The sequence below is a fragment of the Malurus melanocephalus genome, unplaced genomic scaffold, assembly GCF_030028575.1.
Source record: "Malurus melanocephalus ecotype Western Australia unplaced genomic scaffold, MMel_1.1 scaffold_504, whole genome shotgun sequence".
NCBI classification, from domain to species: Eukaryota; Metazoa; Chordata; class Aves; order Passeriformes; family Maluridae; genus Malurus; species Malurus melanocephalus.
In genome coordinates, this window is record NW_026623736.1 from 6,519 (window position 1) to 33,282 (window position 26,764).

The 26,764-nt window shown below is 51.9% G+C and overlaps 1 protein-coding gene across 3 annotated transcripts in view; it reads right to left on the bottom strand.

Moving 5' to 3' along the window:
- Positions 1-439: 439 nt before the first annotated feature.
- PEMT (phosphatidylethanolamine N-methyltransferase) overlaps positions 440-26,764 on the bottom strand; it is a 123,168-nt gene continuing 96,843 nt past the window's right edge. For all 3 annotated transcript variants that reach the window (XM_057381314.1, XM_057381312.1, XM_057381313.1), the window contains exons 3-8: positions 19,642-19,757; positions 11,760-11,905; positions 7,276-7,387; positions 3,278-3,352; positions 2,484-2,544; positions 440-1,799 (exon numbers count right to left, since the gene is read on the bottom strand). In XM_057381314.1, the coding sequence (XP_057237297.1) occupies positions 2,490-2,544; positions 3,278-3,352; positions 7,276-7,387; positions 11,760-11,905; positions 19,642-19,757 (504 nt within the window). In that variant the 3' untranslated portion in view covers positions 440-1,799; positions 2,484-2,489. The remainder of the gene's footprint in view (positions 1,800-2,483; positions 2,545-3,277; positions 3,353-7,275; positions 7,388-11,759; positions 11,906-19,641; positions 19,758-26,764) is intronic.

Sequence of the window (26,764 nt, forward strand, 5' to 3'; positions counted from 1 at the left end):
AGGCACACATGGTCCCCAGGCCGGGAATGAGACAGTACAAAAACAGCCCTCGCTGTGCTCTCATTAGGAATAATTCTTCCCGAAAGAGCACGTGCCTGTTCAGTAAATACTGATTTAACTTATCAACAAATCCAAGTTTATTGACATCAGAGACTTTGAGCCAGGACTGGCAACTCTGACATAAATTGTCTGAATAATGCAATGTATCCTCTCCCTCGATGGTTGCTATGGGTACTGGGCCGGTTTAGCCTCCATCTATAAACATTAGCTGTGAAGGGGATGTGGAAACTTATCTAAAAATAAAATACTATGCCCAAATCTTTGAGGGGAAGGTGGCTGAGATGGCAATAAAAAAATAAATCTGTGTGTAATGGTTCTAAAGTGATGAAACACAAACACGGGCATTCGTGAGCCCTTCCGGAGGAAATGGAGGCCGGGCTGAAAAGAGACCAACACGTTTAATTCCTGCTGAGCGATGCCCGGAGGGTGAATTAATTACAGCGTGCAAAAGCAAAAGGAAATGGAACCGTTTCATGGAGGTGACACTGAGAAGAGGGAGGACCCTCTGTGGAGGGGATGATGTGATGCTGAGGTGTGGCTGTGCCATCCAGTGCCAGCAGCGCAGCTCCCTTCTTCAGCACCTGCTTGCTTGGTCACTCACAGTTTATTTCTCAAATTGTTCTGGGAATCTGTAAAAACAGAGCCTGGGACTGGAGCATCACCTCTGGAATCTTTCTGATCAGTGCAGGATCCAGCACTGGGCAGTTTTGGGACTTGTTGAGGCTGGTGGGAGGGGCGGAGGGGCAGATCCATTCCCGGCTGCTGCACAGCGTGGAGACAGAAACAAACCTTTCCTTTCCCCTCTCCCACTGGCCCTGCAGGGCAGTGAAAAACAGCTGGAAGGCACTGGGTGGTGGGAAAGGCAGCAAGACCCTAAAGTGGGCACCAGGGAAAAGGAGGGGTTGGACCATCCACATGGCCAAGGGTGGAATCCATCCAGGGCAAGGTGTGGAAAGGGATTGACTCCTCCCCTGGGTCTTCTCCATGGGGCAGCTGCCATCCCTCCACCCCCTGGGCTGTGGTTTAGGTGGTACATTCACATTTCTGYGCTTTTCAGTCACTTTTCTCGGAGCCTTTGCAATGGTGCAGATGCTGCAGGGCTCTGCACAGGTGGGAAACTGCAGCTCTGGATGGGGAGGTTCCTTTCCCAAAAAAAGAGGGGGTTGGTTGTTGGGTTTGCAGCAGGTTTTGCTGCTGTTGAGTTTGCAGCAGTTTCCCCTCTGTGTTTGAATCCTCAAGGCTCCCGAGCCCTCTCCGTTGCTGCATCCGAGTTTTTCTGCTTCCCATGGCTCTTGGGCAGCACCTCGGGATGTTCTCCAGGATCAGCTTCCAGGAGATGATCTCGAGGAGTTGGTGCTTCCACAGGCTCACAGCTCACTCATGAAAGGCCCCCGGTGCCTCCATCATCACTCTGCTTTCCCTCCAGTCCAAAGGGAATTYCTTTTTCCCTGCAGATCTCCAATAATCGGTGTGGGAGGGAGGTCCCACGCTGTGCAATTCCCGGGGGAGCATCAGGACCCGGACAGGGACCTGGGGACAGGAACCTTCATCTCCCATGGACAGTGGCAAGGAGCTGTCACCACGCTCAGGCCGTTCCTCTGGTYACTTCCAGTGCTGCAGGGAGCTCAGTCGGCTCATTAAGGGTTGCTGGGCTAATTAYTAGGATACATCTCAGTAGGAAAACGGGCAAATCGGACAGTTTGGGGCCCGGAGARGCACGAGGTAGCCGAGGCAGTGCTCTGCAAAAGGCAAAGGGACAGGAGTCCATTGGGGACCTCACCAGTGTCACAGCATCTCTGTCAGAGCAGCAGTGATGGCACTGMCAAACCCTCAGCAGTGCTGTGGGACTGTCCCAACTCTCCAACAACCAGCAGGAACTTGCACTGGGAGYTCCAGGATGGCAAAGAACCCCCTGGAAAGGAGCCTGGCCAGGAGTTGTGCTTTTGCAGAAACCTTTGGCCCCTCAAACAATCCTGGGCTGAGTTTTTAGGGTGTGCCCAGTAGCAGAAGTGTTCCTGGCTCAAGCAAGGAGCAGCTGGAGCAGGGATGCCCAATTTCCYTGAGGGATGAGCAGGCACACATGCCCTCTCACACCATCCCTGCCATTCCCTGGAGCAACTGCCACGGCCAAGAGTTGTTTTTTTCCTGCCTGATTCAGACTAAGCCGGGAGCCTCGAAGCTTCCCATCAATTTTCCCTCGCACTGATTCTCAAGTGTATAATCAAAACAATTTGGGGGCTGCTGGTCGGGTGCCAAGAGGCGGACACAACCGCTGCTGTGAAAAGCCTCTGCCTGGGAGTTTGCAGAGGTTTGGAGCTTTGAGAAGTGTGGGAAGGGCTCTGGAGGAGCCAGGGAAGGCAGGGGTGCTCACGGGTGGGGGAGCCCAGCCAAGCAGCCCCTGAAATGCCCATCAGCAAACGTACCTGGGGTTATTTGCTCTTCACCCCCTTCTGCTTCTGCCGATAGATCTCCTCTGTGAAAGGCCTGCAGATGAAAGGATGACAGTTTGGGGAGAGAGGGGGCAGAGACAAAACACAGAGGCAAAAGGAGGTAGCAAGAATTAAAATCAAGATTACTGAGTGCTCTCTTTTAGGCCCAGAAAATCTGTCCTGGCACAGCCTGACTATTCCTGCACCGTGGCAATCCTGGTTTCAGCCTCTCTGGATTGAGGAGCAGCTACAGCTGCTTCCAGCCAGGACCATCCCTGTGCCCACACCCATACTGTGCCTCTCTGCATCTCCTCCTCCCTCAAAAACACAAAAGACCTTTCACTGCTCAAGCACAACTGCTACTTCTGGGAGTTATTTTGTGCTGCTCCATCCTGTGCTCCTGGCTGGCCTATTGTGGTGCAAAACAGCAGAGAAGCCCATCCAAGGAGCTACAAAATGCAAGTGCTTCTTGTAGGGGCTCTTCTGAAGACACAATGAGTCCTCTCACTGCCTTCCTTATTGTTCTTCTAGAGGCAGAATCCGGCACCCAAATGGAAAAAAAATGATGAAAATTTAAAAATGCACAAATGTTCCTAGAACTCGGCAAATAGTTTCAGAGWGGCATCTGCCCATTACCAGAACAATTGAAAAATAATCCTCTGTTTTCCTTCTTCCCCGCGGAATTAATTGGAAAAAAACCCATCTCTATTTGTGCAGTTCTCTGAAACCTCGGGAGTTAAAGCTGGTAGAAATAATTAGAAGCTCTCCAGTTCTGCACAGCTACTCACCCCTCRTACAGCACAGCGATTGTGTAGGAAATTGCCACTACAGCTGTCAGCAAAAGGCCAGCTGGGCTGGCGTGCCTGTTTTGAAAGAGAAGGGAAAGATCAGGTAAGTACATGGGCTTATGCAAGACCTGGCTGAGAAAGTGAAATGAGACACTGGGGCTGCACAGAGCTCCCGCTCCCTCATTAAACAGAAGCGAACAAAAGGTTTGGGTTTTTTTTTTTTTTTTTTTTGTGCTTAATGTTAACTGTCTTAGACAGATGTTACTTGGCAAAGGCTCTTCCCCAGCCTACTCGGCGACTTCTTTTAAGTCTGATCCCTGCACGTCTCTGCCGTGAGAGCTCCTGCTTTGATGGTAAATCCTGAGATTATAGGGATGTTTAAAGGGCTGAGCAGCTGCTGACATATGGCTGCAGCTCCCAGCCCATGCTCTGAGGGAAATGCCTSATGTCCCAAAAAGATGGGCCACCCAGGGTACAGGGGACACCAGGCAGACAGAGCAGTGCAGGGCACCSTACACACCCAAGAGGGGGCTCAGCCCGTGCAGAGATTGGGATGGAATGGGTTGGGAAGGTCCATTCCTGCCCTGGGAAGGGTGCTGGGGTGGGTGCTCCATCAGGGCTGGGTGCTGGGGGCTTGGCTCACTTTTGCACCCATTTCAAAATGTTTCAGCAGTGGGTCTTCCAGCGAGATGTCACCAGGCATGGCACAGGGGACTGATGCCACCCACCGCTCCTCACTGCTCATGGGGAGAGATGACAAAGCTGTGGATACCATGGAGATGGCTGATCCTTTTAGGGCAAAGCATTGGGACCAAAAACCCTCATCACCTCCCGCTCTAYAGAGAGATGTCACAGAACTGTAAAATCACAGAATGGTTCTGATTGGAAAGGATCTCAAAGCTCACCTCATCCCACCCTGTGCCATGGGCAGGGACACCTTCAGCCATCCCAGCCTGCTCCAAACCCTGTCCAGCCTGGCCTTGCACATCTCCTCACCAAGRAGCCCCTAAATACTTTATTTGCTAACAGCCAGCTCTCATCCCCTTCAGAGCTGAGCTGCCACCAGCAGTTAAAGGCAATCACCAGTGTCCTARTTAAGGGGGACAATTAAGATAAGCTTTAAGGATTCTTCCAACTCAAACCATTCTGTGATTTCATAAGGATGTTTATCCTTATAAAAGGATATGCAAGGTGATTTGTRCTGCTGGGAAAACACACCTGCAAAGAGAGGTTGAACTACCTAAACCTCTCACTGAAGCCACTTTTGGGTACCACCTGGCCTCAGCAGTTCCTGGAGAGGCACCCACAAATCCCCACCTTTTCACTGTTCTCATTCTSTAATAACTCCTTCCCTCATTAGGAAGCTTCGGGTAACTTCTTTCTCTCCCAACCCCCTGCTATTACATGCTTAGTCATGTCTCCTTGATTCCTATCAGAGAGAACAAATTTACATGATTGTTTGTTGACAGCAAGACCTCTAATTGCATCATTTGGCTGCAGCTCCAGCTCTGATTTACCCAGCCTGTTGCTGTGAGTTAGAACACTTCCCTACCAGAGGYACACAAAGCTGTCCCCACGTGGTGAATGCTCCATTTGTCTTGTGGGAGAAACCAGGCTGCTCGGCACAGGTGATGAGCAGCATTTGGGTGAACTGTTCCCCTCCTCTTACGAGTTTGACCTACATTTTGGGCCACATCTCATTGTAGCAGTGATGATGAATCAGTCAGGAAGGTTTTGTTTTCCTGGCAGGACATTTTTTTGGGGTAGGAAATCTGTCTGTCCCCAGCCTTGCTGCAGCTCCCCATGGCTGTGGGTTGTCACCCCACTTGATGCTTTTAAGGCTGGAGTCAGAGGACAGCTGGTTTGTATGATGTGTTTTCATCCCTTTTGGATGAAAATGGATCAATCCTTTGGGCTCTGATGCCATGATATGGAGTRTGATGCATAAGAGAGGACAAAATGTGCCCAGTGTTTTAGTTCTGGCCGGATTCCTCCAGGATCCCTCCTGCTGCCACAGAGGCAGGACATCATCCCTGGCCTGATGGCAGACACCTGACATCTTCTGAAAGCCCTGGGACCTCCCAAAAAATCAGCCAAAAGAGAATGTCCAGAGCTGGGGATGGGTCTGGAGCACCAGGAACAGCTGGGTGAGCTGGGGGGCTCAGCCTGGAGGGAAAAGAGGTTCAGGGGGAACCTTCTCACTCTCTCCAACTCCCTGCCAGGAGAGTGGAGCCAGGGATACAAGCAGCAGGAAAAGAGGAAATGGCCCCAAGCTGCCCCACAGGAAGTTTAAGTTAGATATGGGGAAAATTTCTTCCCTGGAAGAGCTGCCCAGCCCTGGCACAGCTGCTCAGGGCAGTGGTGGAGTCCCCATCCATGGAGGACTCTAAAAACCATGTAAATGTGGCACTTGGGGACACATTTTAGTGGTGAACACGGCAGTGCTGGGTTAATGGTTGGACTCAATGATCTTAAAATTCTTTTCCAACCTGAATGACTCTGTGATTATATGAACTGAGATCCCAGGGAAGAGAAACAGCCAAAAACCACGGTGAGAAGGGCTGTGCTGAGCCTCCCCCAGGCAGGTGGGCGGTGTCTTGGTGCCACTTTGCACAGCTCCAGTAATTTGTTCACTGCAATTATTTGTCACGCCTCGCCGGCCTTAATGGTGGCAGCCTTTTAACGAGAAAAAGGAGGCAATCACTGCTGCTTGGAGCTGCTCTTSCCCAGAATTGTGGTGGAAGTTCACAGTGAGAAGGATGAAGAAGGGATTCTTCGACWGAAACAGCTCAGGAGGGTTCAGTGGATTGTGCAAAGGTTTTAGGAAATAGTTTGATGCTGATCTTAAAACAAATAAAAATATATTTTTCATTACTCCTGGTCAAATTGCTCTTTCTGTGCTGCTGTGGGGGTCATGGTGTGGTGTGRGGGGGACTCCTCCTGCCCCCAGCTCTGCCCCACTTTCCCCAGCAATATCCACGTTTCCCTGGTGCTTTTGCCAACCTTGTGGGCAGCTCTCCTGCCCGGCATTTCCTCCCTCTGCACCATTTCCTGGGATTTAAACCCCATCCAGCACCGTGGCTCTGCCAGGGACACAGCCCCACACAGGGAACCCAGACAGCACTAAAGGGGATTGCAAGGGCAGAATGAACAGCAGCAAGGCTCACTGGAGACAGGAGAGAAACCATCAGCTTTACTTATTACCAGGGGCTGCACACATGGCTGAAAAAAATGACCACAAAGTGGCAAAGCACTTCATTTTCCCACCCAAGCAGAGGAGAGGTGGTCACAGTCAGGAGCACCAGTGCAAAACACCCAGTGATAACGGCTTGCAACACTCCACAGGCTTCTGAAGTAACACAGCAAGGATTTTTGGTTGTTTTTTTTTTTTTTTCCTCCTGGGCAAATAAATAAAATGTGATATTAAATGAAAACCACATCAAACTTGTTACAGTGAATAGAGTATATTGCTCATTTGCTGCTAAATTACAGCCTATTCATTTCCTCCTAAGCAGGCTATTAAGCTCTGTTGTRTCACACGAGGAGTGTTTCGGAAGTGTTATCACCGTTCGCTGGGGGAAAGGGTGGCTTGGCTCGTTTTGCTTTTTTCAGAGTAATTGCAGGGTCACACTGCTCCCCAGCCTCAGTGCCCTGCCCCTGCAGAGTGACACCCCGCATGAATTTGGCCCGGACTGTTGATTTTTCCACGTGCACAGCCTGCCAAGGACCTGGTTCAGCCGCAGAGTGTTTGCTGATGCCTCCTCTCCACAGTGATTTATTTTTCTACGATGAACGCTGCGAGTGTCTCAAGACAGCACAAGATTTTCCACGCACAAAAATAGMCARGGAGCCAGAAGTCAGGGTTTGTGGYRCTTTCTYTGCYATCRCAGAGGGCACATCTTTTTGCCATTTTTGGTCCACAGTGCAGCCTCATTCCCTGCCAACAGACCCCACATTCCCCCTACAAACCGGAGGTGTTTATAGGGGCACGTACTCACATGAGGGACCAGCCCAGGTAGATGGCTGTGCTGCCCCAGTACATGGGATTATCCAGGACGCTGAAGGGGAAGCTGGTCACTTTTTCCTCCATCAGGATGCCAAAGTAATCACCTAAGAGCAAGCAGAGAGCTTCTGGTGAGGCTCCATGAGCCTGGGAGTCACAGGGGGGTTTGGCACACTGATACCCTCCCTGTGCCACAGGGCATCCCTGCAAAAGRGTTTCAGCACCGACTTCCAGCCTGAGAAAACATCAACAAATAAATTGGTTGTTTATTCTGTGTCTATCAGCTTTTCCAGGAAGGGCTCTTTGCCCACGAGAAAGATTCCTGCATGGCAGTGAGGTCATGGCAGCTGCATCCCTCATCAGGACGYGGCTCTCGAGGTCCCAACTGTTTAATTCTGCTTTTCTAATTTGTAAAATCGCCTGTCAGGCGCCACTCCACGAGGAAGCAAGTGCATGGGATCAAATCCRTTTAATGTGAAAATGAGCCCAGAGCCGTGTGATGGCGTTTGGAGCTGTTATAATCATGACCATCACGACCAAATGCCCTCATCCACAATGTCACCCTTATCTCATAGTTCAGAGAATTTCTCCGAATTCCAGAAAATAGCACGTCTGCCTACGAAACGCTCAGTTATCGGCACGATGACGATGATAATGGGTGATTGTCATCTGTAACGAGGAAAGCTTTCAGAACTGTCAGCATCCAASCAGCTCCCCCCATCCACCTCGCAGTAATCCTTCCCCCTCCTGAAAGGAGCTTGGAAAAGAAATGACGAGGAGATGTGCAGCTCGTGAGCAACGTTTTGTGGGGGCAAAGGGCCAGGATGCAGAACTCTGATTCTCACAAGGGGCAACATCTACACGACTTTTAAATCCCTCCAGGAGTGGTGACTCCACCACTGCCCTGGGCAGCTGTGCCAGGGCTTGGCAACCCCTTTAGTGAAGGATTTTTTCCTGACATCACATCTAAACATCCCCTGCTGCAACCTGAGGCCATTTCCTCTTGTCCTGCCCCTTTTTTCCAGCGAGCCTGACTTTCACTTGGCTGTCTCCTCCTGTCAGGGAGTTGTGCAGAGCCACAAGATCCCTCCTGAGCCCCTTTCCCAGCTCCCTCAGCTGCTCCAAACCCTTCYCCAGCTCTGCTCCCTTCTGTCCCCTGTAGGATCCATGCTCCATGTCCACTGCACAGGACAAGCAGTGACCCTGAGGAGCAGCCAGAGCACTGCCACCACCCCGGGTTGTGTTCCCAGCCCTTCTGCCAGCCCGTTCCCTGACCTTGGGCCGGTCTCCTCCGTCCCTCCCGGTGCTATTGTGCACCGATCATAACATCAGTCTTTCTTGGAGCACAGAGGGTGGTGAGGATTAATGTATGGTGAGAAAGTGCTCACAAATCCAGATGAAAGGCATTACAGGAGTGCAAACTATTCAAGGTTATTATTATTACCTGGATCGCAGTGTAATTTCTTTGACCCCACATGGTGCTAAAACATTTATTTCTAAGGATAAACAGCCCCTGCCCAATTACACAATGCTTTTGGGCTTTAACTACAGGCCACTAAGTGAGATAATTGCCTTGTATTCATACTATATGTTCTCACAGTTACTTGGCAATACATCTCTGAGATTGTTCTGGTAGGAAGAACGCRTCACCCCCCTGCCACAGCCCGTTCCTGTGCTTTCTTATGTGTCAAAATGCTTCATTATCCCCTGCCCACCCTCGCCACTGAGCACCTCACCCCCCAAATGGCACTGAGGAGGTTCACACAGAGCCCTGGCTCCATGGGGTTGGCAGGGGCTTATCTGTGCCCAGCACTGGTGGGGCTGTGGAACCCTCCAGGCAGGCTCCCCATGAGCAGGAGCACACAGGCAGCTCTCCAGGAGCTTTTCCAACGTAATCTCTGCCTCTAAACCTGCACAGGTCAATGAACATGACCACCAGAGAGGTGGTTTTGTATGTTTTTATGTTCAGAGAGGTGCTATGGGGAAGGACTGTGCCTTGTGGGTGTGCACCTGGGCATCTCCTGTGCCTTTRCTGAGCMCTCGAATCAGGAATCAGCTCCTTGYCCAGCTGAGGGACTTTGCCATCTCATCTGAGCTATTTTTTGCTGGATGGTGCAGCCATCTCACTGCACAGGGTGGGATCACACAGTAAAAAGCCATTYTGTGCACTCTGAAAGGKCYCCCAGCACCCCTGGARCCTRAGCTGGGCTRAAGCACCATCTCTGCTTCACCCCRGAGAGCYRCCAGCCTCTCCAGCCCAGTAACAGMCTTTGGTGGAGTCAGATTGACCTGAAATCTTGGTCAGTGCTGGAAGAAACGTCACTGGGGCTTGAGAGAGATAATAGGCAGAGCAGCCTCTTCATGCTCTCAGCCTTGAGAATCCAAACCCTCATCCCCRTGTTTTTGGGAAACAGCAAACAGTGAGGGTGCTGAAGTGCTGCCTGAATTCCAGTGAAGGCACCAGGGATGGCTCTGGCAGGGAGAGGGGCCGTGTCCAGCTGCTCCAACAGCACCTGGAGCTGGTGCTGCYGTGCTGGAGATGGGGTGGCACAGCCAGGCTTGCTGGAGAGGGTGACTCACAGCTCCCACTGCACCAGTTAGCCACACCAGAGAGACAAAGTGTTCTGCAGCTGCTCCAAAACCTAAATGTGCTGTAAGGAAGGAATACAACAGGCACCCTGTGCCCTGCCTGTTCAGCCCTCACTGCTGTAGGAAAACCCACAAAGGAAGGGTCAAATACAGCCCCGAAATTTTTGAAGTGCCTGTGTGTCAGATGCTCTCTGAAAACTTCTCTTGAGCTCAGATGCTGACAGTGAGAAGCTGGATGCCCCTCCTTGCCCTTYGCTGCCTGCAGTCCTTGTTCCTCCAGCAGCGCCAGTGCAGCACTAAAATCCTGCACAGATRTTGGAAGTACCAGTCCCAAGTGAGTCCTGAGCAAGGAAATATCCCCCATGAGATCCTCAGAGACCTGCAGACCCATCGCCTTCCCCATGGCTGAGTAACAAACCACGCTGTGGGACATCTCCAGTAAGAGTCTGCTGACCTGCACTCATGGAGTGGAGAAGCCATCACCAGTGCAAGGTTGGATCCTCTGGGGGCTCCAGCTGGGCCATCCCTCAGTGTTCAGAGCTCCTGAGCCACTCTGGCTGCATTAGCACACGGTCCTGGCATGTCCCCACCCYGACTCAGCGCTGCCCTGGTGCCCAGCACGCCCTGCTGGCGGAGGAGCCGGTCCCTGCCGTGTCAGCCCAGGGCACCGGCGCAGGGAGAGCCTGCCCAGCAGAGAGGATGGAGCAGAAATGCCTTTTATGGACCACTAACACCCACCTCTTCCCTGCCTCTGGGGGACACAGATCCGAGGGACGGGGCCCTCTCACCTCTTACGCTGAGCCTGACTCACTTGTTTGCTTTTTCCCAGCGGTTCAAGTCCAGCRGATCCTCCTGGTCGGATGAATCAGGATTTACGTAAACAAGTCCAGATCTGGCTGAACTTCAGGAGCGCTCAGGCAGCTCTTGCTGACGGGTACTCCTGTGCCTGGCCTCTCTGGACATGTCTCCACGGGCACAGCATCACTCCAGGGGGMTGTGGGTGATTTTGGAGGATGCTGGTGCCCGCCAGCTGAGGGACAGGTGTGTGACAGCGAGCCAGGAGCGAGGCTGCACACGGAGGGTGAGGGCACATGTTTGGGAGTGCTGAGCTCTATTTCTGGCAGCGGGATTTTGGCCAACTCGACACATTTCTTTGCAACTCCACTTGAAACCAGGAAGGCTTATTACGTCCCTCTCTTCTTCCTAGCGACGCCACAGGAGCTAATTGAATTTGGTTTGTAAAGCACTTGCAAAAGCACAGCCTAAATGAGGTGTCAAAGCTGGGACTGTGATTATTTCAGCCAGCAGGAGCTGCCCCTTTCCTTGGATATTTATTGTTCCTGTCTCTGCTTTATTTTTATGAATTCCACACATACTGGCATGTTTTTAAAGTCAACAACACCAGCAGAATTACGCTCTAAATGTGAAAGCAGGCACAGTGGAAAATGCCTTCTGCTATAAAGYGGCAGATAAAAGGATCTGTCAACGAACATCAGGTTTATTGCAGAGGGAAGAGCAAACAACACCCTGCCTCAGCACGTGTGACAAGCAGGTGGGTGCTGGACAGCTCACACCGCAGTGCTGGTGCCACTCGTGGGGTCCTGAGCTTGGGGTCCCTTTTTCTGGAGGGTTTTTGGGATGGCAGATGCTCCAAACCTCCAGGCTCARCGCTGGAGGAGATGGGATTCGCTGTGTAAAGCCACTGTGTCCTCTCCAGGCGAGGTAACTGAGGTAACAGCCGGGCTGCATCATGCTCKGCTATCACAATGACAAATCTAACAGCCCGGAAGGCAAGGACAAAGAAATTCCTACAGGACTCTGCCCTAGCAAGAGATCCCTGTGAGGATTTCACGCAATTTCTGGGAAAGCCGTTGGATTCTCAGCGCTTACCTAGGAACGTCCCGGTGAATCCCAGTGCTAAGAAACTGGAGATGACAAACAAGGTCCCTACAGCCGAGATGGCCAAGCCTGAGTAATAGGTCCAGTGGTAGTCCCAGCCCTCCAGCCTCGGCTGGCTCTTCATGGCTTCTGTGAAGCTGTTGGAGAGACAACAAAGGCTGTTAAAAGCCAATATCAGCCAGTGGAGCTTTGGGAGAGGAACCTRCTGAGCAGGTCCCTTCTCCAGATCCCTTTTCTTACTCAACCTCCCAAAGGGAAAAGCAATCAGCTGAAGGCTGTGAGCAGGCAGGGCTTGATCTGGGGCAGCTATTCCAACTCACAACYCTCGCTCACTCCTGGAAATACCAACCCCACTGACTTGTGATATCCAGAGCTTTGCCTTATTCACCAAATCCCAGTTTTCMTCATGACTGAGAGCTCTGGGACAGACGCCCTTGCAAATGTTGGAGGCTGCRATGCCTCGGCACAGAACTCGAAGGGCTGGGAACAATTGGCTGAATTATCTCGTGCTCCCACCCCCGTTCCCTTCCATCAAAATATTTTGCAGCGTTCATGTGTTAGCCACGTGCCCAGGAGTGATTCACGGCTGGAGCCTGACAGCCAGGGGGAGGATTGGAACGGCGAGAGGAAAATACRAGAGACGAGGCGTTTTCGAGTGCGAACACAGCTCCTCCGTTCCAGGCTGGGCCAGGCATTTCGGGTCTGACCTTCTAAATACTCGATTGTGATCAGAATAACGGTGACCCCTCCCTTCAGCCCTCTGAGCTCTGCCCAGAGCAGCGCTCGGCACAGCGCACGGCTCCGACACAAACGCGCCACGGCAAAGGAGACGATGCCGTGATTAAAAAAACACCATTAATAACACCAGAGGAGATAACAGACCCGCAGAGCTCCACACAGTGTTTCTCCACATGTTGTTGACACATGAGGTAGGAAACTTGGAGCCTTTTTTTAATGAGCACCCTGGAGGCTAAAATTCAAGTGCAATAACAGCTCTCCCACGCCTCTGGCCACCACTGCCAGGGCCAGGAGAGCTGTTCCTGCCCACAAATCTGGGCTCCTCAGCTGGAAAGTGATTCCATAATGCTACCTGCAGGGCTTGGGATAGTTTTATTTCCCTGGTGGCCACCTTCCCTAAGCCCTGCTAACCCCTGGATTTTCTCTGTTGCCCAAATAAAAGCTGAGAGAGACAGTYCTGCCTGCGTGGCTGAAGGCCAGGCGGCTGGAAACACATCTTTCAAAGGCTTGATGGCAAGCTCATGCTGCAAGCAAGGCCAGGAYAATACTTAAACTCCATGGTTTAGGGACCTGGATGATATTTTTTGGTTCTCTTTGGAGTTTGTTCCTGCTAGGCTTTCTAATGTTAATGAGTTTTTATGACTCCAGAGCAAGACATTTAATCATCACTTTGGACTGGAGCTAGGAAACAAAACACGGAATTAATGTAACATGCTCAGAAGTGAGCAAAACCACAGTGTCTGGGTGATTTACACTGGAAATTACAGGGAAATTCCTTTTCCCGGGAGCCAAGCACAGACAGAGGAACAACAGCGTGGCCCCAGGCGATGCAGGCACGGTCCCCAGGGCTGGCCCTCCTCCAGTGCCCAGCACAGCTCCCTGGGCTCACCAGGCTCACTCTGGCTTAGCTTAAAATCATTTCTGATGGGAAGACKCAAATCTGGCTGCACCGTGAAGCAGCAGCAGCTGCACATCCCTTTGCATCATCTCTGTTTGTTTTTAAATGACACAAGTCTCCTCTACGAGGAAGCCAAAAAATCCTTTTCCCTGCTACCAGCACTGCTTGGGTTTGGGAGGAAAACAATCTCCCTGCAGGGATGKGCCTTTCTGCCTGAGGAATCCTGGCCTGGCTGTGCACCCAAAGCTCACCGTGACATCCCTGGGGATGCTCTGCAGCTCTTCACTCACACAGAGGAGGATGTGCCTTTCACAGTGTGAGRGTTTGGCTCCACATCCAACCAGAACCTACCCAGAGGGCAGCAGCACCAGGAAGGATTTTACAGCAATTTGCTGATCCCCAGGRAGGCAAATCTGGGACAGCAGTGTTGAGCTGGAAGCCACTTGGATCCCAGACCTKGGCAAAGAGATGGCAAAGCAGAAAGAGATACAGCAAAAGCAAAGCCCTCAGAGCTTCTTCCTTCCTGCTCTGGGTGAGCTGGATTCACACTCTCACATCTGTGGGGCTCCTCTATCTGATCCTGGTGACCTGACTCTGTCTCAAAACACAGAATAAAGGCGGCTGCAAGAGCATGAACTGCTTGGCTGGGGATGAGCACTGGAAGTTTTGCAGCCAGCACATGGTGTGGTTTGCTTTGGCAGAGCTGCCTCTCCTGCTCCAGGTGATCCCATCCTTCCTTTCCATGGTCGGATAGGCCTGCATTAGTTATTCTCATCAGCATGTCTTGCTCATTCCCTGCTGTTTGGCTTACAGCTAGAGAGGGAGGTGTTTGCACGGAGATAATGGACTGCCTTTCCCTCTAGGAATGGTTTCTATCTTCCTAAACACACTCTCTATTTGCATTAAACATGATGCGCTCAGGAGTTTTCAGAATTGGTAAATAAACCTTTTAAGCATTTATGACGCTGGGCCATGACAAGCAGCACGGAGCCATCAATTATTCCGGCATCCACGACTGCTCCTTGATGGYGAGGGAGCCTCCTTGGCTGTGTTTCACCCTCCCTGGCAGGGAAGGACAAGGTTTTGGGCATTTCCCTTGCTAGGGAGCCTCTGAAACACGACACATTTCGGTCTGTCATGAAACCAGTCCCTTCCTCCATGTGCCTCTGAGTCACGTTGGTGACAGCRTTTATTTCAGGCTCACGACAAGGCAGCGGCGCAGCTCGGCGCCCAAGAGGACATCAATTAGAGCCAGGCTTTGTCCCAGTACCTGGAATTGCTTCTGTGCCGAGCGGAGCGATTGCCATGGTGAGGAGCATCTATCCATCCCTCTCTCCCAGCACAGGGGAGGGTGGAGAGGCTGCGACCTACTTTGATCACATCCCTGGCTGCTGTCATGAGGATGGCTGTCCCCAAGGGGGGGCCTGAGCGGTGCCTCCAGCTTTGGCAAAAGGAAAATGGGGAAATGGGGCTTCCCCTGACATCTCCCCACAGTTGCCAGTKTGAAGAGTGATGACAGAAGCAAACACACTCCAACTGGGAAAAGCCCAAATCCATTAACCCTGCTCCAGCCAAACTGGCAGATTTGGCTAATTCCTGGCAGGATGGAAGCAGCCAGGACAGCAGGCATTGTTCTGCCCACCCTTCCCAAAAACAGAGAGGCACTTTCTCAGACACTCAGAAATCTTATCAAAGCTCCATGGGAATCCCAGAATGGTTTGGGTTGGAAGGACCCTTAAATYTCATCCAGTCCCACCTCCTGCCAYRGGCAGGGACACCTTCCCCTATCCCAGGTTGCTCCAAGCCCCATCCAAYCTTGCCTTGGACACTTCCAGGGATGTGGCAGCCACAGCTTCTCTGGGCAACCTGTGTTTCCACATAAAACACTTCCTCATAAAAAATTTCTTCCTTGTATCTAGTTTGAATCTCTCCTCTYTCCATCTACCACATAATAAACCACATGAACTGGAAAACCACTCAAAGTGGTTCTGCAGTGGGTTCACAGGAAGGAAGTGGGARCGAGGGAAAGCAGAAGATCCTCTGRCTGGGACAYGGACGGGATGTGCAGCCAGGTTGGCACATCAGGTGCTCATTTATACAACSAGAAAACATAACAAGCCACAGTCCAAATTGCAACCCCAAAGGCCACATGGAGCAGGAAGAARCCCTGGGAATATTGTACAAAAGGAGAAGCTGAGCTTTCTAGGTCTTGCAGGGGCCATCTCTCRGTGGCCCCCACCAAGTGTATTTTGTTATCCCTCTCCTCCAAAGGAGGACAAAGACCTCGTCCAGCAAACTGGGTCGCTGCAGGGAGCAGCCCWGCAGTGCTCCCTTTGACTGATCCCAAAAATCAGCCTTGAAACTGGGGCTGATGAGCACAATTGGAGCAGAATTGGGCCAAGGGCCAGCAGGACGCAGCAGTGGTACGGGCAGCCAGGGTTTTGGTGACAGTGGCCACCACTGCAAGGTGCCACAGTCACTGTGTGGGATGCTGCCCTGTCCCCCATGCCTGAGGTTTTGTTCCTCTTGGCTAAAGGGGGCAACGGGGATAAAAACCATCCGGTGGTGCCCAGCAGCACACGCTGCAACAAAAGATCTCATTCATTTGAAAACAGCAACCTCAACAGCACTGAAATCGTCCTGCCGATACCGCTGGCAATTGTCAGCCTGCTCATCATCCTCACAGCTTCTTTTGCCAATAATGACTTTGCTTTCCTGACAGCACTGGGGTGTGTGTGTTATTTAGGTCAGCTGGGGGCTGTGGCAGCTTCTCCCCCGGTTTCACATCGGAGCTGTGTGGTTTCCTCGCCTGGATGCTGTGGGCAGGAGGTGCTGTTGGCTCCCTGGGGCTTTTCCCGAACAGCCTTTACAGATTTCTGGCACTGTGGCTCAGAGGGGGCATCAGCTCTGCCAGGCCAAGCTCGAYTCCCGTTATCAAACTTGGTCAGTTCTGCACACAGGGCCACTGGGTTGTGGGATTGATGCCATTTACAGCACATTCATTTATGGTGCCAGCTCACAAAATTAAACAGGACTGAGCGCAAGGTGAGAGGCCCTACCCAGCAATGACAAACAACACCTTTTCCAGGCAAAATCCCATCCAAGGTGGGTTTATTTCTTGGAAGCATCAGCTCCATGAGAGAAATCCGCAGAGGAGGGGTGTGGCATCAACGCAGGACTTGATGMCAGCCTGCAGCACGATGCCACCAACAGCATTGCTGGCACAGCCTCTGCAGGACTYGCTCCCACTGAGCCACCCCAGCCCTGGGTACCCCAACTCCCTGCAGCCCCCCCAGTCTGGCTGTGCACCTGGGTGCTGCTTTTCAGCTCAGGCAAACATCCCCAGACCCGCCAGATGGGAAGTTCAGAAGCTCCCTGGGCACCTGCCCAAGGGTGGGGAACGTGCCAGGGTGTGCCCAAGGCAATGCAGGAGGTTTGGAGGCAGTGCCAGTGGCTGATTGTGAATAAACTGAGGCAGGGAAAGATGCCAAAAACGTGGTGAGGGAGGAGAGAGCGGCACCGGATGCGAGTCTGGAGGACACAGAAGGTTGTCACGTCCCATGTCACACAGATAACAGTCACAAACTGCACGCAGTGCTGATAGTTCAAAAGTTCAGGAATTGTTTTCACAGATAAGAGCCTCTGTGATGGAAGTTCCTTGCTTCTTACAGAAAGAAACTGCTGTAATGAAAATAATCATTGCACCAAAGCAATTAAGGATGCTTGTCTTGTGCACTTGACTAAGCAGGTCCCCCCTGGTCACAGGTCACTCTGGATAGCAAGCCAAGGCTGATAATGAAGCTGGGAGCTGGGAAGCATCTAATTGCTTAATTGAGCACAAAGACATCCCTCCTYTTACACGCAAGGTATCCTTTTGGAGCTGAGAGCTGATGCTCTGGCACGAGAGCATCAGGGTGCTGGGCTGAGGAAAGGCCAAGCACAGATTCAGTGTGGGGAGGGTGGTGAAGCAGACACACATTCCAGCTCCCAAGTGCTGTCAGCCAAAATGCCAACCCGCTCCCAAAGTTCTGTCTGCTCTGCCCTCCCCTCCTCCGCCCCCAGCTTGGAGCCTTTCAAAAATTCAGCTGCAAAAAGGAAGCAGGCTTTTAAAACCAAAAGAAACATCCCCTGGGCTCTTCACCGCTCCCTGGCAGCCCCCACCCACGTAACAAGTCCCCAGAGCAGGAAGAGAGGAGTTGTAAAGGCTGGATTACAGCACTGGGGGTGGAAAGACCCCTGAGGCTGCCTTTTTGCTCGCTATCAGCAGCCCTCACGCTCTGCACGAGCAACCCTGGCTGCTGTGCAAGGATTGATTCYGAGGGGCTGAGGAGCAGAAAACCTGCTCCAGCACAAGTGATTCAGAGAATAAAATAAAGGGAAAAGCAAAATAGCAAGAGCAGGTGAGAAATGTCTCTGGCAGCATCAGTGGTCACTGAGATGACAGTGACAGTGTCACATGAAGCCCCTCTGGTCAGAGATCCCTGGGTTGGACCTGGCTGGCATGGCCATGCGAGGGTGAGGGGCAGCAGGAATCCTTCTCAGGCAGAAAAAGCTCTCCAGGCTGGAGAATGAGCCTTGGGCAACCCTGGAGGGCTCTCTGAGCTGGGAATGGAGGCAGTGAGTCTCTCAGGTGTGTTTGGGGACAACTCCAGCAGCTGCTGCCCTGATGGTGACCCTTAAAGGACCCCATACTTCCCACAATTAAGGGTTTGCCTCGCCTGAACAGCATCCAAAGCCTGCTGGCCATCACTCAGGCCAACTTCAGCTCCAAGGAAAGGGGAGGGAATAATGCAGCTGTATGGAAACATCTGGGCACAATAAATTTCCTAYTGCAATCCTCTGAAAGGCTTTGGCCCATCAGGTGGGCTGGCAGGTCACCTGTGTTCTGCTGGGGCTGAGCTGCCCTATTCTAGAGCCTCTCCTCCAAACCCAAAGTCCAAATGGGGCTCTTCCACCCCCTTGGATTAATCCTGCTGCTTCCTTTGGGAAAAGGAGCCAAACTCAGTGAGTCCCACAGCCCTGAGAGGCTCATGACAGCGCAGAGCCAGCCCTGGTAGGGCTCCCAGGGGTGAAGAGTGACACAGGGACAGCACACACGAGGCCATTTGGGCTCTCCCAGCAGCTCCCCCTCGGTGCCTTGTTGTGACCCTGAGTCTCGCTGACCCAGGAGCCAGCAGGACCGCAGGGAATGGAGATTGTCCCTCCACCAGCCAAGCTTTTAATTAAAGGCAAGGACATGGCTTTGCATTGCTTCCCAGACAACAAGTGACTGTAATTTGTGCAAGAGACCTGTCTAGACATTCCCCAGCAAAATCCAAGCCCGCTGTGTCACTAAGGCATCAGCAGCACACATACATGCCCTCTGCATTCGATTACAGCCTCATTCACTGCAAGCTTTCTTTCAGTTTCTGCCATCAGCAGTAGCTGGGACAAACACAAGGGCAAGGGCAGGTCCTGGTGTCATTTCCAGGAAAGCAGAGCTYTTAAATACATGTGCAAATTCTAACCTGAGAACTCTTCGCCTGGGAAATTACCCAGGGTACTAAACAACCCATTAGCTCTGACCCTGGTATAATTGAATCTGGGAATTTAGTGAGTCTGTCTCTCCTAACAGCGGTGGAGATAAAGCCTACCAGATCGCAGATAAATTGCTGGCATTGAGGAAATCTTCTGCAGTAAAACCTCTCTGCTGCACTRGGAACGTTAAAGGACATATTCCCATGGAGTATGGTGTATCAGTCATACTGTACTATTAGCCAGCACAGGTTGTGTTTAGAGATAGCAGATAAGAGCTTCAAGAGACTGTTTGTTAAGTGCACAGGTAATCCTGCTCTTCTGCACAGGAAACTGCGGCTTCTTAAAAGCAGCTTTAATTTTGTTTGTGATCTTCGCAAGAAAATTAAAAAATTCTGCCGTTACACTTGATCCATTCTGAGTAAACAGCCCTCCTGTCACCTGGGCTGCTCATAGGAGAGGGGAAAACATCCCCAGGGAGCAGAGCAAGGAAAACTGTGACACTTAACAACTGGTGAAACTGATGGGTTTGGCCATGCTGCTGCATTCCTCATCTTTATTACAAATCCTGGAATAAATCTGCCGCTGCCTGAAGTTACCCAGCCGTGGAAAAGCGATACATTGGGGCCGGATTTAACACCTCTGAGCAAACRTCCCTCTTTCCCCCCACTCTGCAGGGGCATTCCTCCCCATGGGCACACAGCAGCAGGATGAGCTCCTTACCAGTGGCTCCTCACACAGTTGAGCAGCAGGATCACAGCGCCCAGGCAGTAACAGGCAGCACGGGCAGAGCCGAACACTTGGCTGAGCGCTCGTGTTTTGTGCTCCCATCTGGCTACCTGGAGAGACAAGGCAAAACAAAGTGGGTGGTTGGGGTGCCTGGAACACGCTGCCCCAGGAGTACAAATCCCACAGCCTTGGCCTTGCACACTCAGGACGTTTTGTCTGAGTGGCTTTGTGTGAGAAACAAGCGGAGGCCACCGATGGGATGTGGCTGAACCAAGGCTGGGCATGGCAGCTCCTTCTCCCACCTCTGCCAGACCCTGCTTGCATTGCATGTGCCCCTGCACATGAGGTCAGCCAGTAGGATCAAAGCACAGCTTCATGGGGGAAAAACCTCCAAAAACACCCTACACATCAGTTTTGGGTTATATGAGGCTTGGGCATGTGTCCAACAAGGCTGAGAGCATTGCTAGGGCCGTCCCCTGACCAAAAATGAAAGGCCCCTGACATGGATCCTAATATTGCCCTCCTGGAAGGAAAACAAATCCCTGAGCAGGGGATGTAACACAGGGATGCTCAGCTCTCATTTTCTGGGCTGTGTCATCTCCCACATCCAGTCTCAGAGATTACACCTGGCAGGTACAACCCCTCCCTCTGCACATCCAGAAAAGTTTGCAAAGCCCTCCCTCGAGCTTCTCCAAGACAACACTTGCCAGCCTTGCTTCTACTTGTACCAGCTGAACCAGCTTAGCCTTCCTTAGCAGTGGCAGCCACTGAGGTTTAGCTGGCCCTCCTCACCCATCCCAGCCCAGGACTCACACAGCCACACACAGCACATCCACACATCCCCRGGGAGGCGTTACCATCCTCCACACCACACTTTTCCCTGGCTCCCACCTTCAGCTCCCTGTTCTGCAGATGTTGATGGGCCCCTGCCCAAACCTCCCCACAGATGAGGAGAGGACCTCTCACCCTGGGAGGCTGCTGCACGCAGCTGGCTGGAGCTGCTCCCAAAATTCGCAGGAGCAGATCCACCCAGCCACCAAATCCAAGCCCAGCACTCCCAGCTGATGAAAACCCTCACTGCTGCTTTGTTCTCTACCTTTCCTGCATCCCTCAGAAAGCCGTYGCTATATTTATCACCCCTCTTAGGCTCTGTTTTCAGGCGCCAAACCGGAGGTTTGGATCAGACATCAGACCCGAAATTCCAGCCAAGGACAGAGAGCACACCTGGGCAATGAAGCAGGAAGTGGGAGTCAGCAGAACATCTCGGCACCAATTTGCTTCTCAGACATGGCTGGCACTTGATTAGCTTCAAATGCACTTCACTCCCTCGCATGGAGCCTGGGCAGCTTTTGGGGGCACCTGCAACCCAGCTCTTCATCTGCTCTGAATGTATTTGGTAATTTATTGGCTCAATTTGAGCAGAAAAAGGCAGCTTTGCAGGTCTCGCTTTCTTCCCAGRCTGATGCAGAAGCACAAAGTGCTGCTGGTGGAGGGGGACTGCTGGCTTCAGGAGGGGGGAACGATGAAAACCTCTGATAAGCAGGGGCACTGATTTCACATGCTGAGAGCTGATTCAATTAGTTATGCAATGATTGCTCTGAAATTACAAATCCACTCATGACAGAGAGAGCTGCTTCACTGCCTTTTTCTGGCTGGTATAAATAGTTTGTATTCTAAATTGAATTTAAAACACCGTGCGTCACRCTGCTGCTAAAATCGGAGCCGCTGTTTGAATGCTGAGAGAGTGGAAAAAGAAATATAAGGTGCATTACCACCTTTGGAAAGTAAAAAGAAGTGACCACCAGGTGATTGAGTCACAGATGGAAAAATGCAGCCACGTGCCAGTTATCTCTACCAGCTTCCTAATTCCCTGGAAATTATTCTGGCGGCGTTTGCATGGATGGCAGCTCCCGGCTCACTCGGGGAGCTTTGAAGAGCATCTCAGCAGCAGCAGAGCCAGAGCTGAAGGGGAAGGCAGGGCTGCTGGGATCACAGGGAAGGGCTGGTGTGCCACTGGGAGCCATGGAGGTGGTCGCAGTGATCACCCTCACCTTTAGAAAGGCACATCTGGGCGGTGATGCCGGGATGAGGGGATGCGTTTCGGAGCCCTTCAGGCAGCAGTTGCTGCGGCTGTGAAGGGATTGCTCCCAGCACAGCCCAGTTCGTGCTGCCTCACACAGCTGGGACTGAGRTGCCAGCTCTTATTTAGCTGTCACAGCCTTCGGATGGGACCCCAGGCTCATTTTTGAGCCCACACAGGAGCCATCCTGAGCAGAGCGCCGGGCTGGAAGCAGCGGCACCCACCGGGCCCCGCGGCGATATTTCAGTAACAATTAATTAGTTCCGGTTCTGGTTCTATTCCTTGAACAACTAATTAGTTCTGGCTTGGTTCTAATTTTCTAATTTTAGTCATTTCCAGCTAATATTAGCACTCGATCGACCCACGGCTACGCAGCTGCCTTAATGGTTTTATAAAACCGTGAGCCGGCGCGTTATTATTTACTGCGTGACGGATGCAAAATGCTTCCAGCATCCTCCATGGCTGAGACCAGCAGATTCCCAGGAGGCTGCAGCCATTCCCAGTGTGCTGTCTGCCCTCCCAGCTGAGGCTGTGCTGACCAGGGGCAAGAAAAGCCCCACATCAGGGCTGTGTGTCCTGGAMAGGGAGGGAGGGAGAGGAGCATTTTTATTTTTCTTCCAACTCCAAGTTTGGAACTGGAGTTAATGCAAAGTTTCCTGACTTACCCAAGGGTCAAAGCAATAGAAAAAAAAATCCTTTTCCAAAGSTCCCAACACTCTGCTTTCACTTTAGGATACTTGGTGAGGGCTGCAAGTAATTTTTTTAATGTTTCCCCCACTGCTCGTTATTGAAATAAATCAACGAGCGGATGTGGCTGCAAAGCTGGGGATGCTCTTGGGTCCCATGTTCTGCCTTTGGCAGGCCGTTCCAGGGGCAGGCTCAGCTGCCTGATGTTCCCAGGGAATTGCTTCCTTCTAGACGTAAATTTGGGGCTGATTTCTACGCAACTGATCCGAGCCATTTCCCCAACCACTCGGGCAAGTGCGTAAACAAAAATGAAAGCACCAGGACACATCCCCAGTGCCTGCCCTGATGGAAAATGAAAATGCTCTGAGTTTCCTTTTCTTTTCCAGGCAGTCAAACCACGAGCCACCCTGAGAAAGGCCACAAAAATCCATTCAAAAAGCAATTTCATCTCACGAACCTGCCTCCGCAGTGATCAACGGGAAACGCTCTTTCCAGCTCTGTGTGCATGGCAGACCATGGCCTCTCATTAATATTTAGTATTTGTTTGAAGGAAATTGATTCTTTTTGTCTGCCATCCAGGGAAGCTGCCTTCTGAACATGCTACATTTTAATTGCTCAGCCCCAGCTCTGAATTGAAGCCTTTGTGCTGTTTCATGTGACTCCATTGCTATATCTGGCTCGTCCCAGAGATGGGCAACGAAACCAGATAGCCCAAAGGCTCAGGACAAAGGGACACCTTGCATCTCGATGTAAATCGAGTCATTTTATGTCCTCACATCGCCCCATCACCATGGTACCCAAAGGAAAATGTGCAGGAACTTGTGAATTTAACCTTGTGGCATTCCTGGGAGGCTGGGATGGATTAGCAGCTCCCTTCAAAACAAGGGAAACTGAGGCACTGGAGGGTTGAAGGGAGTGGGRTAGAGAGGCTGGGTCCACGTTCTGCAAAATCCTGGACCATCATCCACCTGGGGAGATGCTCTGCACATTTCTTGGGATGTTCTTGCCCTGAACAAACAGTTGGTATGAAGACATTCAGTGTCGAAATCTGGTTTGGAAAAAGGCATGAAAAAATTTGCCCTATCCCAGGAAGCAACCTGCTGAGGGCTCCAGAAGTCAGAAATTCCATGAAAAGTCACAAGGAAGAACAATGAGCTCTTCAGGGTACATTTGAGTCCTAGTCCCAATAGGATGCATATGCACAGGGCACGCCTGGATACAAGGATGATCCAGCCCCAACTCAATAAAAGCCTTCAGACAAAGCCAAACTGAGTAAATTATTTTTTATGGAATCATGGAGAGGTTTGGGTTGGAAGGRACCTTGAACTCATCTCATTCCACCCCCCTGCCTTGTCCAGCCTGGCCTTGGACACTCCCAGGGGTGAGGCAGCCACAGCTCCTCTGGGCAGCCTGAACCAGGGCCTCACCATCCTCACAGTAAAGAATTTCTTCCAACAGAATAAATTTCTCCCTCAGTCTGACCGTTCCTAGGCCAGCCATGGGGATTAGTTCTCCTRTGGGATTCTGGGGCAGGAGAATCCCTGACTCTGGGCTTAGGTGACTCCATGTGAGCCTCTCCCACCGGGAAAGACAAGACCCAGCTGGTTCATGACCTGCTGAAAGAGCAGGGAACCTGATATTACCCTCATTTCACCCACAGAGAGCAGARGCATCGAGCTGCTCCCATTACTAAAAATCAGTTTTTCCTTTCTGATTCCCTGTAATGCCTCATTAAAGCATAAGGACATTCTCTGCTCGCTGTCACTGCTCTGATGCTGGAATTGCTCACAGCTATTACATTTCTCTAACATCAGGGAGGAAGAAGATTTACCTGAGCACCCAGACCCTGTCTGTGGTGCTCCCAGGAGCAGGCAGGCAAGCAGAGCTGGCTGCAATGGAAATGCCAGCACTGGGGCTGGCTGACCTTTGCTAAATGCCAGAGGAGCCAGCTTTTCTGGCTGTCCCAGCTTTTCTGGCTGTCCCAAGAGGCCATGGAGGAAATGAGTGTGAAATGAACCTTATCCTTCCTAACTTGGCGCTGGAGCCCTGCTGCAGCCAGCAGCACTCAGTGCAGACAGCCCAGTGCCAAAGGGAAGCACCAACAGCACCAGGTGAACACTGTGGCCACGCTGAAAACCTGCATCGCTTTGTGTGAGTGTGTGTGTCCCTCCTAGGTGAGAAAAAATCTACATTTCCAGGAAGCTGCAAACCTTAGGAGGGGCTGGTCTTGGGGAGGATCCTGCAAGGCAGCCCCAAGAGGGGGGGCTATTTCTTCAGCTCACAGGACAACAATGAGCCCGTGGCACAGGAATGACACCGCTCCAGGCTGGCATGTGCCCATGTGCAGCCACATCAGCCCACCCCAGCACCAGGCACAGGCTTTCCAAAGGCATGTGCAGGAAACGCCCCAGGGACCTGCGTGCCACTGGCAGCAGGAACATGATTAGCAGGAGCTCTGGGCAGCGAAGGCAGGAGAAAAAGAACAGAACAAACCACGGTTTTAATTTGTACAAGCTGGTAATTATAGTTGCTATCTGTCTGAAATCTCTATTGAGTTTATTTAAATATGTTCTCCGTGAAGGCCATTCAGACAGGAATTATCAAGGTGTTGCAGCAGAGGAGATAATGCCATGCAGTTTTCAACAGATCAAGGGCTGATTAGGAGGAATTAATTAGCTGCTTAAACAGTCCTTGACTCGCTGCAGCAATTAGCCATCACCTCCCTGCAGTCACGTTCCCGGCACAGCGGGTGCCCGATGCGAGGCACAGAACTCCTCTGTGTGCTGGTGTGAGCTCCAGGCCAGTCCTGGGGTGGCACACGGCCCTGGGACAGGGTCCTCAACCCACCAGGGCTCCAAAGCCACCCCGTGGGCAGGGCTGGCAGACAGGCAGGGCTGAGCTGGGCTGTGTCCACTCCCGTGTGCCCATCCAGTGCCCATCGCTGGTCGGTGATTCCCAACACGGGCAGATAATGGGTGTCTTCTCTCCTCTGGCCTTCAGCAGACCAGTCCCTTGTGCACTTCCCATCCATCATCTCCTCTGTGCTATGAACCACCAGTCCTCAGCTGTGCTCCTCCTCTGGGGCCAGYAGATCATCCAGCAGCCTTTACCCCACATGCCATCTCTTGCTGTCCCTTGGGTAGGGTGGGAGCATCACCTCTCACCTCTGCAAGCCCTAAACCACAGAAAGCTGACACCGCAGAGCTGCTGGCTGAGCCATCCCCACTGGGCACTTTCCAGGAGGAGAAGCTGGCACTTGGGGTGACCAGGAGAGCACCACGAGGAGCTCAGAGCCAGCACAGAGCCTTGCAGGAGCTGGTCACAGGCTGCCAAGCTCCTGCCAGCATCCCATAGGGCTCCACTTTGCTTCACTGCTTCCTGCCCTCGCCAGGAAAAGCTGTGGCAGCTCTGGATTACCCGAACCAGAGACTGAGTTACTCCTCTGAAGGTTTCTCAACTCACAGGCTCTCCATTACACAGAGCCAAGAGATGGTAATGCAGCCTGAAAGCTTTTTAGCAAATGATTAAAGCCTTGTGAAGTTCCCCCACCAAGMACTGGAGCAGCAGCTTCCAGTTCATGCAATTAAAACACTGAAAYGATACGAGAGGAGACAAGCACAGTCTTACAGGTTTCATGTGAGCTGTGAGGCAAAGCAGGCCAGGGACTGTGTCCACAGAGCTTGTAAAGGGTTATTCATGGCAATGCCCCAAGAAAAGATGCACCCAGACATGGTTTGATGGCGAACAAGAGGCGCTGGGGACAACAGGTGACAGTCTGTGCCCATGGTTGTGGAGCCAGAGCATGGCAGGAACTCCTGGCAGAGCCTGGAGGCTCCAAGCACCCTGGTTTGGGGGCTGGCAGCTGTCACAAGAGATTGGGATGGGCTGGCTCATCCAGGTCTCCCCAGCAAGCTACACCAGTTAAGTTTTCTTCCTTTCCCATTCCCTCACTGGTGTGATGGCAATAACAGCTGACAGCGAGCCATAGCTGAGCTGCACAGCTCAGYCCATCCATGTCTGCCAAGGGCTTTCAGTTTGGAAAGGAAGGCGTCGATTTGACGCAAGGAAGGTTTTTCCATTGCCTTTCACCRGCTCTGGATGGGGGGTTTGCTGTTTATTCCAGCCAAAAGAAACAGGAGTGAGGTTTTGGAGATGTGTGCAGTGGCTGTGCAAGGACACCRAGGTGTGGAACAGCCAGCTGGAACGCCAGGGCTGCACACCCAGGTGACAAAGAGGGAAAAACCACATGTTTGCAGGCTCTCACAGCGGAACGGGAGGTTTGGAACACACAGAGGGCTTCAAAAAAAAAAAAAAAAGAGAATATCCAAGAGGCTGAAGAAGAGAACTACC